This window comes from Thalassophryne amazonica, chromosome 10 (genome assembly GCF_902500255.1).
Source record: "Thalassophryne amazonica chromosome 10, fThaAma1.1, whole genome shotgun sequence".
Taxonomy (NCBI): domain Eukaryota; kingdom Metazoa; phylum Chordata; class Actinopteri; order Batrachoidiformes; family Batrachoididae; genus Thalassophryne; species Thalassophryne amazonica.
The window spans coordinates 9,939,209-9,951,894 of record NC_047112.1 but is presented as its reverse complement, the minus strand read 5'-3'; the positions used below and the strand labels follow the sequence as shown (position 1 = coordinate 9,951,894).

Here is a 12,686-nt window from a genome sequence, read left to right as displayed (position 1 = left end):
AAACGTACAGCAAGCTGACATTTGACCCAAGTGATGTTGACCTTCACCAAATAAGTGCCAGGGTCATTCTGGAACCCACCTGTGTGCCACATTTGGTCTAGATTGGGCTGAAAGTCCATCCATCCATCTATTTTCTTCCGCTTATCCTAGGTCGAGTCGCGGGCAGCAGCTCAAGCAAAGCCGCCCAAACCTCCCGATCTACACACACCTCCCCCAGCTCTTCCGGGGGAACCCCGAGGCGTTCCCAAGCCAGCTGAGAGACGTAGTCCCTCCAGCGTGTCCTGGGTCGTCCCCGGGGCCTCCATCCATTGGGACATGCCCGGAACACCTCTCCAGCGAGGCGTCCAGGGGGCATCCGGAAAAGATGCCCGAGCCACCTCAACTGGCTCCTTTCGACATGTAGGAGCAGCACCTCGACTCCGAGCTCCTTCCGAGTGACAGAGCTCCTCACCCTATCTCTAAGGGAGCGCCCAGCCACCCTGCAGAGAAAACTCATCTCGGCCGCTTGCACTCGGGATCTTGTTCTTTCGGTCATGAACCAAATCTCATGACCATAGGTGAGGGTCGGAACGTAGATCGATCGGTAAATCAAGGGCTTTGCCCCCATGCTCAGCTCTCTCTTCACCACGACGGTCCGATACAGCGACCACATCACTGCAGATGCTGCACCGATCCATCTATTAATCTCACGCTCCATCCGTCCCTCACTCGTGAACAAGACCCCGAGATACTTAAGCTCCTCCACCTGAGGCAAGGACACCCTACCGACCTGAAGAGGGCAAGGCACCTTTTTCTGGTCGAGAACCATGGCCTCGGATTTGGAGGTGCTGATCTTCATCCCGGACACTTCACACTCGGCTGCAAACCGCCCCAGTGCACGCTGAAGGTCCTGATTTGACGAAGCCAACAGGACCACATCATCCGCGAACAGCAGAGATGAGATTCTGTGGTTCCCAAACCGGACCCCCTCTACACCCTGGCTGCGCCTAGAAATTCTGTCCATAACCAGAACCCGTGACAAAGGGCAGCCCTGGCAGAGGCCAACGTGCACTGGAAACAGGTTTGACTTACTACCGGCAATGCGAACCAAGCTCCTGCTGTGGTCATACAGAGACCAGATAGCCCTTAGCAAAGGACCCCGGACCCTGTACTTCCAGAGCACCCCCACAGGGCGCCTCGAGGGGCACGGTTAAACGCCTTCTCCAGATCCACAAAGCACATGTGGACTGGTTGGGCGAATTCCCATGAACCCTCGAGCACCCGATGGAGGGTGTAGAGCTGGCCCAGTGTGCCGCAACCAGGACGAAAACCACACTGCTCCTCCTGAATCCGAGGTTCGCCCATCAGTCGAATTCTCCTCTCCAGCACCTTGGAATAGACCTTACCAGGGAGGCTGAGGAGTGTGATCCCCCTGTAGTTGGAACACACCCTCTGGTCCCCCTTCTTAAACAGAGGGACCACCACCCCGGTCTGCCAATCCAGGGGTACTGTCCCCGACCGCCACGCGATGTTGCAGAGACGTGTCAACCAGGACAGTCCCACAAAATCCAGAGACTTAAGGTATTCAGGATGGATTTCGTCCACCCCAGGAGCCTTGCCACAAGGAGCTTTCTGACCACCTCGGTGACTTCAGCCTCTGAGTCCCCAGTCTCTGCTTCCTCTTCGGAAGACGTGACAATGGGATTGAGGAGATCCTCGAAGTATTCCTTCCACCGCCCAACAACATCCCCAGTCAGGGTCAACATCTCCCCACCCGTACTATAGACAGTGTTGGCGGAGAGTTGCTTCCGCCTCCTGAGGCTTCGGACGGTTTGCCAGAATTTCTTTGACGCTGACCAATAATCCTCCTCCATGGCCTCTCCGAACTCATCCCAGACCCGAGTTTTTGCCTCTTCGACCACACAGGCTGCAGCACGCTTGGCCTGCTGGTACCTGTCAGCTGCCTCCGGGGTCCCACCTACCAACAATTGACAAGTAGGACTCTTTCTTCAGTTTGACGGCATCCCTTACTTCCAGCGTCCACCACCGGGTTCGGGGATTGCCGCCGTGACAGGCACCAGAGACCTTGCGACCACAGCTGCAGGCGGCTGCATCGACAATGGAGGTGGAGGACATGGTCCACTCAGACTCCATGTCTCCAACCTCCCCCGGGATTTGGGAGAAGCTCTCCCGGAGGTGAGAGTTGAAGACCTCGCTGACAGAGGGTTCCGCCAGTCGTTCCCGGCAGACCCTCGCGATACGTTTGGGCCTGCCAGGTCTGACCGGCTTCCTCCCCTCCCAGCGGATCCAACTCACCACCAGGTGGTGATCGGTCGACAGCTCAGCCCCTCTCTTTCCCGAGTGTCCGAGACACGTGGCAGAAGGTCAGGTGATACGACTGCAAAGTCGATCATCGACCTCCGGCTCAGGGTGTCCTGGTGCCACGTGCACTTATGGACACCCCTGTGCTCGAACATGGTGTTTATGATGGACAAACTGTGACTAGCACAGAAGTCCAACAACTGAACACCACAACACCAGTTGTTCAGTTGTTGGGCTGAAAGTCGCCAAAACAAATTCGTTAAAGTCAGTTTTAGGGTCAACCAACATTATCATACCAGGTTTGGTAGAAATCAGGTAAAGGACCTGGTAGGAAGAGTCAGACAGACAGACAAACAGACAGACATGATATTGACTGAAGATGGTAAAACCTACAGCAGTCTGACATTTGAGCCCAGTAAGTGGTAAATGAACTGCATTTGTGTATCGCTTTACAGTGGTGCTTCACATTCACCCATTAAGGTAAGATTAAGGACCTTACCCAAGGGCACTTAGTGAGATTATGGTCTGACAGGGATTTGAACCTAGTTAATAGTCCACCACTTTAACAACTCGTAGACCATCAAGCACCTCGGTCCTCTCTGGCGTAGTTCTGGAATCGACCTTTGTGCAGCATTTGATCCAAATTATGTTGAAATCAAGTTCCATGACCTTGGCTGACCTTTGCCAGTTTCAGGGTCAACCTTCATTAACATCCCAACGAGGACAAGGCCAACATACAGACAGGCAGACATGACCTTGACCCCAGTGATTGACTTTTGGCAAACTTAGCCTTGATGGGCAATTCCAGAAACCACCTGAGGTTGGTACAAACCAGAGTGTAAAACTAACAATGTCCATCATCCACATACCAGGTTTAGTATAAATCAGTCAAAGAATCTGAGAATATTTGTGGAACAGACAAATGTTGCTCAGCTTCTGGTATAACGGGCCAGTTTTGCTTCTTTTGACATTATTGTGGTAACTTCATGACAATGAGGTCGCATTCCTCTGACCGATGCTCTTTAATAGCCCTCAGAGTTGGAACGGTAAATAAAGTGAAGTCAAGGTTACGTGTTGGTGTTTTCTCCATTTGTACCATGATATTGATGCTGAAAGTCTCTTCATTAAATGTTTTTATGACTCTGCAGCCGTATCTGCTTTGTGGAGCTCAAATAATCTCCTACTTTCTGTATCTCATTTAAATGCCTCCTGAGAATTATTTCTCTCCAAGAGGTAAGACGCTTCGCCTGGACCGCCGATCACCAAACATCCTCTTCCCTTTTTTCCTCTTTGTGATGCTTCATTTTCATTGGTTCTGTCGCTGCTTTTGTGCATGTGTCATGACCATTGTTTTGTATCTTTTTTAAATTTTTTATTCTGTGATTTTGTGTTTTTGTTCTGCTGGTTTGGACACTTTGTCGCGTAAGTTGTTTCTGTTTTTTGCTTGCTGTTTTTGTTTTTTCCCTGATATCTGGGCTCGACATTAAGGTCTGCATGTCCACTGGTAGAGTTTGAGGAATATAGGAATGCTGTTTATGCGTCCGTTTGTCCGTCCCTGCTTTCCTTGCCATCAGAGTACTCCCAGTAACTTCCACAGGTTAACTCCAGGAACACCAATTTTGCACCATGTATGCATCTCTTCAGCTTTGTTGAGTTTGGTGATGAGTGACTTTGATCTAATTTTCAAGGTCACAGGGCCTCTACTGGTGGTTGGCTCTCACTGCGGTATTGTATCACTTCCTGTTCCGGAGCACAGCGGTGTTTTGCTGTATCTGTTAGCTGTTTAATCTGCGCAGTTAGATTGATCTAGTTACCTAGATAACGATTTGTTTCACAGTGTAATCTTCACGCGCCTTAACTAAAGCACTCCCTCTGCTGAATCACCTCTAAATTATTTACACATTATTCACTTTGAGTGTTTTTAGGAATCCGCTATCTTAGCACAGCTACTAGCTCTTAGCCGGTTTAGCATGGCGGCTTCTCCTGTCTCTCCTGCACTTTTCTGCTCTGGGTGTGAAATGTTTAGTTATTCCTCTACCTCCTTTAGCAGTAATGATACTTGTAATAAGTGTAGCTTATTCATAGCTTTGGAGGCCAGGCTGGGTGAATTGGAGACTCGGCTCCGCACCGTGGAAAATTCTACAGCTAAGCAGGCCCCTGTAGTCGGTGCGGACCAAGGTAGCTTGGCCGCCGTTAGTTTCCGTCTGGCAGATCCCGAGCAGCCGGGAAAGCAGGCCGACTGGGTGACTGTGAGGAGGAAGCGTAGTTCTAAACAGAAGCCCCGTGTACACCGCCAACCCGTTCACATTTCTAACCGTTTTTCCCCACTCGACGACACACCCGCCGAGGATCAAACTCTGGTTATTGGCGACTCTGTTTTGAGAAATGTGAAGTTAGGGACACCAGCAACCATAGTCAATTGTCTTCCGGGGGCCAGAGCAGGCGACATTGAAGGAAATTTGAAACTGCTGGCTAAGGCTAAGCGTAAATTTGGTAAGATTGTAATTCATGTCGGCAGTAATGACACCCGGTTACGCCAATAGGAGGTCACTAAAATTAACATTGAATCGTTGTGTAACTTTGCAAAAACAATGTCGGACTCTGTAGTTTTCTCTGGGCCCCTCCCCAATCGGACCGGGAGTGACATGTTTAGCCACATGTTCTCCTTGAATTGCTGGCTGTCTGAGTGGTGTCCAAAAAATGAGGTGGGCTTCATAGATAATTGGCAAAGCTTCTGGGGAAAACCTGGTCTTGTTAGGAGAGACGGCATCCATCCCAGTTTGGATGGAGCAGCTCTCATTTCTAGAAATCTGGCCAATTTTCTTAAATCCTCCAAACCGTGACTATCCAGGGTTGGGACCAGGAAGCAGAGTTGTAGTCTTACACACCTCTCTGCAGCTTCTCTCCCCCTGCCATCCCCTCATTACCCCATCCCCGTAGAGACGGTGCCTGCTCCCAGACCACCAGTAACCAGCAAAAATCTATTTAAGCATAAAAATTCAAAAAGAAAAAATAATATAGCACCTTCAACTGCACCACAGACTAAAACAGTTAAATGTGGTCTATTAAACATTAGGTCTCTCTCTTCTAAGTCCCTGTTAGTAAATGATATAATAATTGATCAACATATTGATTTATTCTGCCTTACAGAAACCTGGTTACAGCAGGATGAATATGTTAATTTAAATGAGTCAACACCCCCGAGTCACACTAACTGCCAGAATGCTCGTAGCACGGGCCGAGGCGGAGGATTAGCAGCAATCTTCCATTCCAGCTTATTAATTAATCAAAAACCCAGACAGAGCTTTAATTCATTTGAAAGCTTGACTCTTAGTCTTGTCCATCCATATTTGTTATTATCTATCGTCCACCTGGTCGTTACTGTGAGTTTCTCTGTGAATTTTCAGACCTTTTGTCTGACTTAGTGCTTAGCTCAGATAACATAATTATAGTGGGCAATTTTAACATCCACACAGATGCTGAGAATGACAGCCTCAACACTGCATTTAATCTATTATTAGACTCAATTGGCTTTGCTCAAAATGTAAATGAGTCCACCCACCACTTTAATCATATCTTAGATCTTGTTCTGACTTATGGTATGGAAATTGAAGACTTAACAGTATTCCCTGAAAACTCCCTTCTGTCTGATCATTTCTTAATAACATTTACATTTACTCTGATGGACTACCCAGCAGTGGGGAATAAGTTTCATTACACTAGAAGTCTTTCAGAAAGCGCTGTAACTAGGTTTAAGGATATGATTCCTTCTTTATGTTCTCTAATGCCATATACCAACACAGTGCAGAGTAGCTACCTAAACTCTGTAAGTGAGATAGAGTATCTCGTCAATAGTTTTACATCCTCATTGAAGACAACTTTGGATGCTGTAGCTCCTCTGAAAAAGAGAGCTTTAAATCAGAAGTGCCTGACTCCGTGGTATAACTCACAAACTCGCAGCTTAAAGCAGATAACCCGTAAGTTGGAGAGGAAATGGCGTCTCACTAATTTAGAAGATCTTCACTTAGCCTGGAAAAAGAGTCTGTTGCTCTATAAAAAAGCCCTCCGTAAAGCTAGGACATCTTACTACTCATCACTAATTGAAGAAAACAAGAACAACCCCAGGTTTCTTTTCAGCACTGTAGCCAGGCTGACAAAGAGTCAGAGCTCTATTGAGCCGAGTATTCCTTTAACTTTAACTAGTAATGACTTCATGACTTTATTTGCTAATAAAATTTTAATTATCAGAGAAAAAATGACTCATAACAATCCCAAAGACGTATCGTTATCTTTGGCATGAAACAAGACTTTGGCAGACGTGCATTTCTTGTTTCAATCTGGCAATTTTTTTTTTTTTCCAGAGTCAGGCACCTTAACACGGACATTTGTAGTAGCTGATTTACTAGTCTACTCAAACTCCAGATTAATTGTCCCATTGGATAACTGCACTAGTAACGTTTTTTTTTGTCCCATTCTGAATTTTTAGTTGTACCGGACAGTCACGCACCCGTTAATGCCGAGCCCTGCACAAACTCAACTTCACCTGCACTCACGTTGTTGTACTCCATCATTCCAATGGAGGGTCAGTGATGGGTGTTGGTGCACTAGTGCCCCAAAGTGGCTGTTGGATCTGATCATAATTGTTTGATTCATTGGAGATTTTAAGTTGTTTTGGCCAAAAACTGGCACCGAGCGAAGGACTTCCACATATATCGTGTCACTGGTTCTAAAAAAATATTTTTGTAACCTTTGTATTCTGGTGGGTAGAGACTTGAGTTTCGTTATGATGGGGGGGGTTGGACAGTACAGCAGAGGAAGCGCTACTCCAGTGGCAAAATAGTGCTCCAGTGATACACGAGATGGACAGTTTAGTCTTTAGAATCTGTCTGCTTCGGCTTCAATTCAGTTGCTGCTGTGCTGCATAAGCGATGCCAAAACGCCGCGCCTTCCATAATATATTATTGACGTTAGAAGAATGCACAAGCAACGTTACTATGTTTTTAATTGTTTATTGATTTATTTCTGCAAAGCACTAAATTCTAACGTGTGTGATTTGAACGTCGGCCTTCAGCTCGTCCAACAGCATAAAGTAAATAAATATTGGAGTACTGGAAGAAAAGCTTGTGTACTGAAGCGCCGGACACCTGTCCCAAATACAACAAAAAAAAGGTGTATGTGATCTGTGAGGCAAAAATGTGATTGCAGCTGTCCTTTAAAGCTCCAGTGTGTCTGATTGATGGGTGTTTATTAGCATAAATGGAAGCTAACGTTTATAACCATCTGGTCATTAATGTTTAGTTAACTGCGACAATGATTTATTGTGTTTTCTTGAGCCTAGAATGAGTCCTTCATATGGACATGGGAGTGCACACCCCCACCCACCCCCACCCCATGGAGCCTGCCATGTGACATTCTTGATCCATCCATAACATTTTGCAGCACAGTGGTTGCTCCCCTATATTAGTCAGGTTCACTATGGAATTTTATTGGCTTTTTGTGGGGTGGGGGAGGAAAACTATACATTTTTTGGAAAGTTTATTGTGTAAGTGTTCAGAAAACCAATTTTCAGTTTGCTTGGATAACCATATGGTTTCCATCTTGTTATATCATTGTTATAGGTCTCTGATACAGAATAGAGTCTTGATAATGGTCTGCACCATTATCCAGGTTCACTATGTAATTTCAGTGGGTTTTGTTGGGGGGGTGGGTAGGAAAACTATACATTTTTAGAAGGTGTCCATGAAAGAAAATCATGATAGGTAAAGCCAAGAGTGGGTATTGGCAATGATCAGGAAACCTTGCTTGGGTACAGGCTCTATGGAATCTGGAGAGGGTCACTACTTCGTCATTGTTGGACCACGCTAACTGTTGCCTTTGTATGGCAGGACTCCTCAAAGAATATAACTTGAATTTCATTGTAAGTACACATTCAGATTAATTGGTAGAAACTTTGAAGTATTTAGTTAATGTCTAAATCATCCCAGAAAATATAAGTTTAGCCATTAAAATCATAGCTCAAGGTCATTTAGAAGCAGAGATAATGGAAACATTCATTTTAGGGTCTTCATTTTGTAAAATCCAAAATGGCCACCATATGGACAGTTTGACATTCTCCAGTTTGGTACCATTGCATTTCTTGGCCCTGACAATGTAAGATTAGCTTTTTAAATCGAAGCTCCAGGTCATTTAGAAGTGTGAATAATAAAAACATTAGTTCAGGGTTTCCATTTTGTGAAACCCAAAATGGCCGTTATGTGGCTAGTTTGAGATTCTCCAATTTGGTACTATTGCATATCTTGTCCTGAAACAAAAGTTGGATTAGGTACTTAAATCAAAGTTCTAGGTTGTACTGAAGTTGAGATGGTCCCAAATTAAATTTTTATGGTTGCTCTTTTGAAAATCCAAGATAGCGGTCATAGGTATCTGGGTACGTGGAAACTTTGGATTTCTGAATGCTTGCACAATAAACTTTTAAAAAATGTATGTTTAGTTTCTGTAATTGCCCCAAGAAAGCCAACAAAAGCTAAAAGTGAAACGTAGTGAACCTGACTAGAGCTGCTAGCATAGGCTAACAAGTTTGAGAACCCTCATGTTTGTGGAAGATCAAACATGTTGCTTGTCACCACTGAAGACAAAGGAGCATAAATCCCCATCACCAAAAAGAAAAAAAAAGTGAAAGGAAACAAAATCATGACCAGCATCATCATAATGCAAACTACAACCTGACCACTAGATGACAATAAATCCTACACACTGTATCTTTAAAGAAGTCACTCATGTTTGTTGTGTCTGCAGCTTCACCTCAACATCTTCAAACCAGATCATGGATTAAGTTCTCATTGTTTCTTCTGTCCTTGCAGTTGATCAAAGTATGTTTGAGAACTCGGTTGCGCAGCAGCAGAGTCCCCTGACGTCCCGGACAGGTCTGCCATCGGCCCGACGCTCCCCTGGCTCAGCTAACCGAAACCCGAGCAGCGGCTCTATCGACTCACCTTCCTCTGGAGGCCAACAGAGGCTGAAAAACGCCATTAACCTTGGCAAAGCGGTCGGGGCAAAGGTTAGCATGGTGACAGTCTGACAGACACTAAAACACACTTGGAATTCACAAAGGCTGATGGTCAAAGATGTCAAACAGTGTTCACCATAAAGTAGACGATCCTGGCTCAAGGTGGGCCGGAGTTGGACCATTAATACATAGACTGGGTCTGGATTCCGAGTCTGTACTTCAGAGTACCTGTGTTACTCTGCATTGTCACCATCCATCCAACTGTAAATGGGTGCAGGTCTTGTCTGGAGGAGTAACCTGTGATGGAGCGGCGTCCCATCTAGGGATGGTCATGGACTCCAGTCCACTTCAGCAGTGTCGTTCAGTCCTATATACCAGTAGGTCCTGAGGCCCACTGGTGCCGGTCCTCATCTCCACATTCTGTAGCAGGAAGCAGATGATTGTCAAAACCCAGACCCCAGTCCAACGCGGGTTAGTTCTCCAACCGAAGCTCGGGTGCCCATTTACAGCTGGATGGACTGAACCGGTGCAGATGAAGTGTGTTGTCCAAGGAAAGAGTTAATGTGACCAGGAATCACACCCGGGTCTACATATTGGTCATCCAAGTCTTTATCCACACTAGTAGAGTTGAGCTGGTAGAGCTGAGGTCTTCACTTATTACCCTGGAAGTTGGAAAAGGAGTGACAGCAGGGTATTGTTCCCACTTGTGTGTGTGTCTGATACCTCAAAAACAGCTGGATGTATTTCCTTCAACTTGGTGGGAATATTACTTATAATGTGGATTTCCGTGAGGAAGGGCATCCGGTGTAAAACTTGTGCCAATTCCACATCCAGATCCACCTCGGATTTGCTGTGGCGACCCCAAGTACAAACAAGGGAGCAGCTGAAGGGTCTTACTAGATATCTACAGGTGATTAGATTTTGGAATCGTTTGGTCAAACATCAAGGAAAACATTTTATGAAAAACACCATCAACCAAGAAGCCAAGATGGACGATCTAAAGCATATATTGATCAGAAAAGTCTCTGTGACTGATTGGCGTCATAATGAAGTCTCACAGATGTCCTGTGATGACTTGTACTGTGATGCCATGGAGTGTAGACCGCTCAGGGTTTGGATCAGACCTCTGATGACCTTCAGTTTTGTTTTTGTTTGTTTTAGGTCAATGACCTGTTGAGAAGAAAGGAGCCCAGCCACCTGGGGGACATCGGGGTTACAGAGGTCAACAAGAACATTGGTGCCGTGTGGAACTGTGTGGACCAAGTCAACCGGACTACTGCCAGCAGGTATGTACATGTACACACACACACACACACACACAGAGTTTTGTAACTGAGTCATTTGTTAAAGTCTCTGAAATGAAAACATTAAATCAAACCCTCATCATTGTTTTACTTTTGACCTTCACACTCACTTCTTCATAAGTCTTTAAACAGACTAACCTCTAACCTGACGGTTGTGGGTTTGAATCCTCACACAGTTGCCCTCTGACCTCTCTGAATAAATTAATATTTTCATATATGTTCATAACCTTGTTTGCTGGTCAGATGTTCTGGTTTACAGGCTTAAAAATTTCAGTCCAAAGTTCTCACCAGGTTTGTGTCTTTCTTCTGTCCTCACACTTGCCTTCCTTACATTCTTCTTCCTCTTCCTTCCCACACCTCTTTTTTTCAGTCACTTCTCCATTGACTCCTTCCCGCGGTTGGACCCTCCACCCCCCTCAGGGAAGAAGCGTATTCCACGTGCGTTGAAAACCACCCAGGACATGATGATCTCCTCGGATCCCGTGGTTTCCTCGCCGGATCCCGCCGACTCCACGTCCTTCCTCTCCTCCCCTGAGAAGTCGCCCCTTTTTGCCGAGAAAGAGATGAGAAGCATGGAGGTGGAACCCCAAGAAGACAAGGAGCAAGAGGAGCTGAAAGCAGGAGAGGAGCACGAGGACTCACCGCGAGACCCGGAGGAGCAGACAGGTGACGCTGACAGGACGATAACGAGACACAGCGACCAGACGGACGGACAAGATTTTCATCTGAAAGATGAGGTTGTAGATGGTGGAACTGAAGTGCCTCAGCACCTGCTGCACCTCTCAGTCCCAGATCTGATCAACAAAGATCCCCCTCTGCTGGAGGCAAGAAGCAAGTCCTGCGACGTCTGGCAGAAAGCGTCCGAGTCGGACTCCCGGCTGGCCTCTACCCCCCTCTCTGGGAAAACCCCCTGCCGTATCAGTCTGGGTGAGGAGCTGCAGGTGGGGAATGGCGCCCTCTGCGGCAGAAGCACTGCAGTGAGCGGCGAGGATGCAGAGCCCCACCCAGACCTGCTGTCGTTTGAGTAACGATCAGAGCCGACGGGTCCAAGGAAAGCTGACCTGAATGTGGGTCAAACATTCACTGCCACCTTTAAAAATCCAGTTTGTTTTTTTGCTTTTTTGTTGTTGTTGTTGTGAAGGGAAAAGGGAACAAGTACTTTCTGGAGCAGAGGCAGGCGGGGATGCGTTGGCATCCTACGGGACTGACCGGACATCGGTGGAACCAGACGATAATGAGAAACACGAAGAAAGAAAACAGGTTGGAAATGCCAACAAACGAAAACAGATTGTGAGTTTAATCACAGCAAATGTATTTTTCGTGTTTTTATGGCGGGTTTGTTACGGATCACATCCGCTTTGCTTTAATGTTAAACAGCTAGATCGTATAAAAATGGCATAATTTTTTTGTTTTGTTTTATTACTGCTTAGTGTAAAAACAAAATGTTCCTTATGGGCCTGTCATGCCATGACGATTTAGCCAGCGGATACCAACTTATGAAAAATTTTGCGAATACGTTGGATACGTCGAATAAGTTATGCAGCTGTTGCGCCATGAGGATTTAGCCAGCGTATGCTGACGTATCAAAAATGCTGCCAATACAGGAGCATTTTGTGGTGTTCCAGATTCCACAAAACGGTAGGTTCAAAACATAGGTTAGAAATACATTTTGTGTGTGCCAGACATTATCTCAAGTATGTCAACTTACAAGTAACGTTTGCCAACAACTGTATGACTTACCTACAACTTAAGGCCCGCGTATGCGGGACGTATGAGCCATACGCTGCCATGCATGGAAAATACTGTGCATGCACAAAATTTGCAACGACCTCACCATACTATGACGTATGTTTCATCGTGCTCTTAACTTATACAAAACTTGCCCATAACTTATTTGGCATACGCCAGCATATTTGCCAAATTTTTCATATATTAGCATATGCTGGCTAAATCGTCAAGGTGTGACAGGCCCATTAATTACGTGAAACATTATTGCTACAATAGGCAATCAGCAAATATATAATTTATAAATCAGTTTTTACAGTATTTAGTGTCAGCTTAAAATATCGTAAACT

At 45.8% G+C, this 12,686-nt stretch overlaps 1 protein-coding gene across 1 annotated transcript; it reads left to right on the top strand.

The window, feature by feature from the left end:
• The first annotated feature begins 3,413 nt into the window (after window positions 1-3,413).
• Window positions 3,414-12,041, top strand: LOC117518322 (uncharacterized protein C1orf226 homolog). The gene is made up of 4 exons (XM_034179423.1): window positions 3,414-3,534; window positions 9,162-9,358; window positions 10,469-10,593; window positions 10,982-12,041. The coding sequence occupies exons 1-4, from the start codon at window positions 3,504-3,506 to the stop codon at window positions 11,637-11,639; spliced, it is 1,011 nt and encodes a 336-aa protein (XP_034035314.1). The 5' UTR covers window positions 3,414-3,503; the 3' UTR covers window positions 11,640-12,041.
• The last annotated feature ends 645 nt before the right edge of the window (window positions 12,042-12,686 follow it).

What these genes read in the sequence shown, in the direction of transcription:
- LOC117518322 (XM_034179423.1), top strand. Translation starts at nt 3,504, where the DNA reads ATGCCTCCTGAGAATTATTTCTCTCCAAGAG. An exon ending in GCAAAGCGGTCGGGGCAAAG is followed by an intron (nt 9,359 to 10,468) that starts GTTAGCATGGTG and finishes TGTTTGTTTTAG; the next exon opens with GTCAATGACCTGTTGAGAAG. An exon ending in AACCGGACTACTGCCAGCAG is followed by an intron (nt 10,594 to 10,981) that starts GTATGTACATGT and finishes TCTTTTTTTCAG; the next exon opens with TCACTTCTCCATTGACTCCT.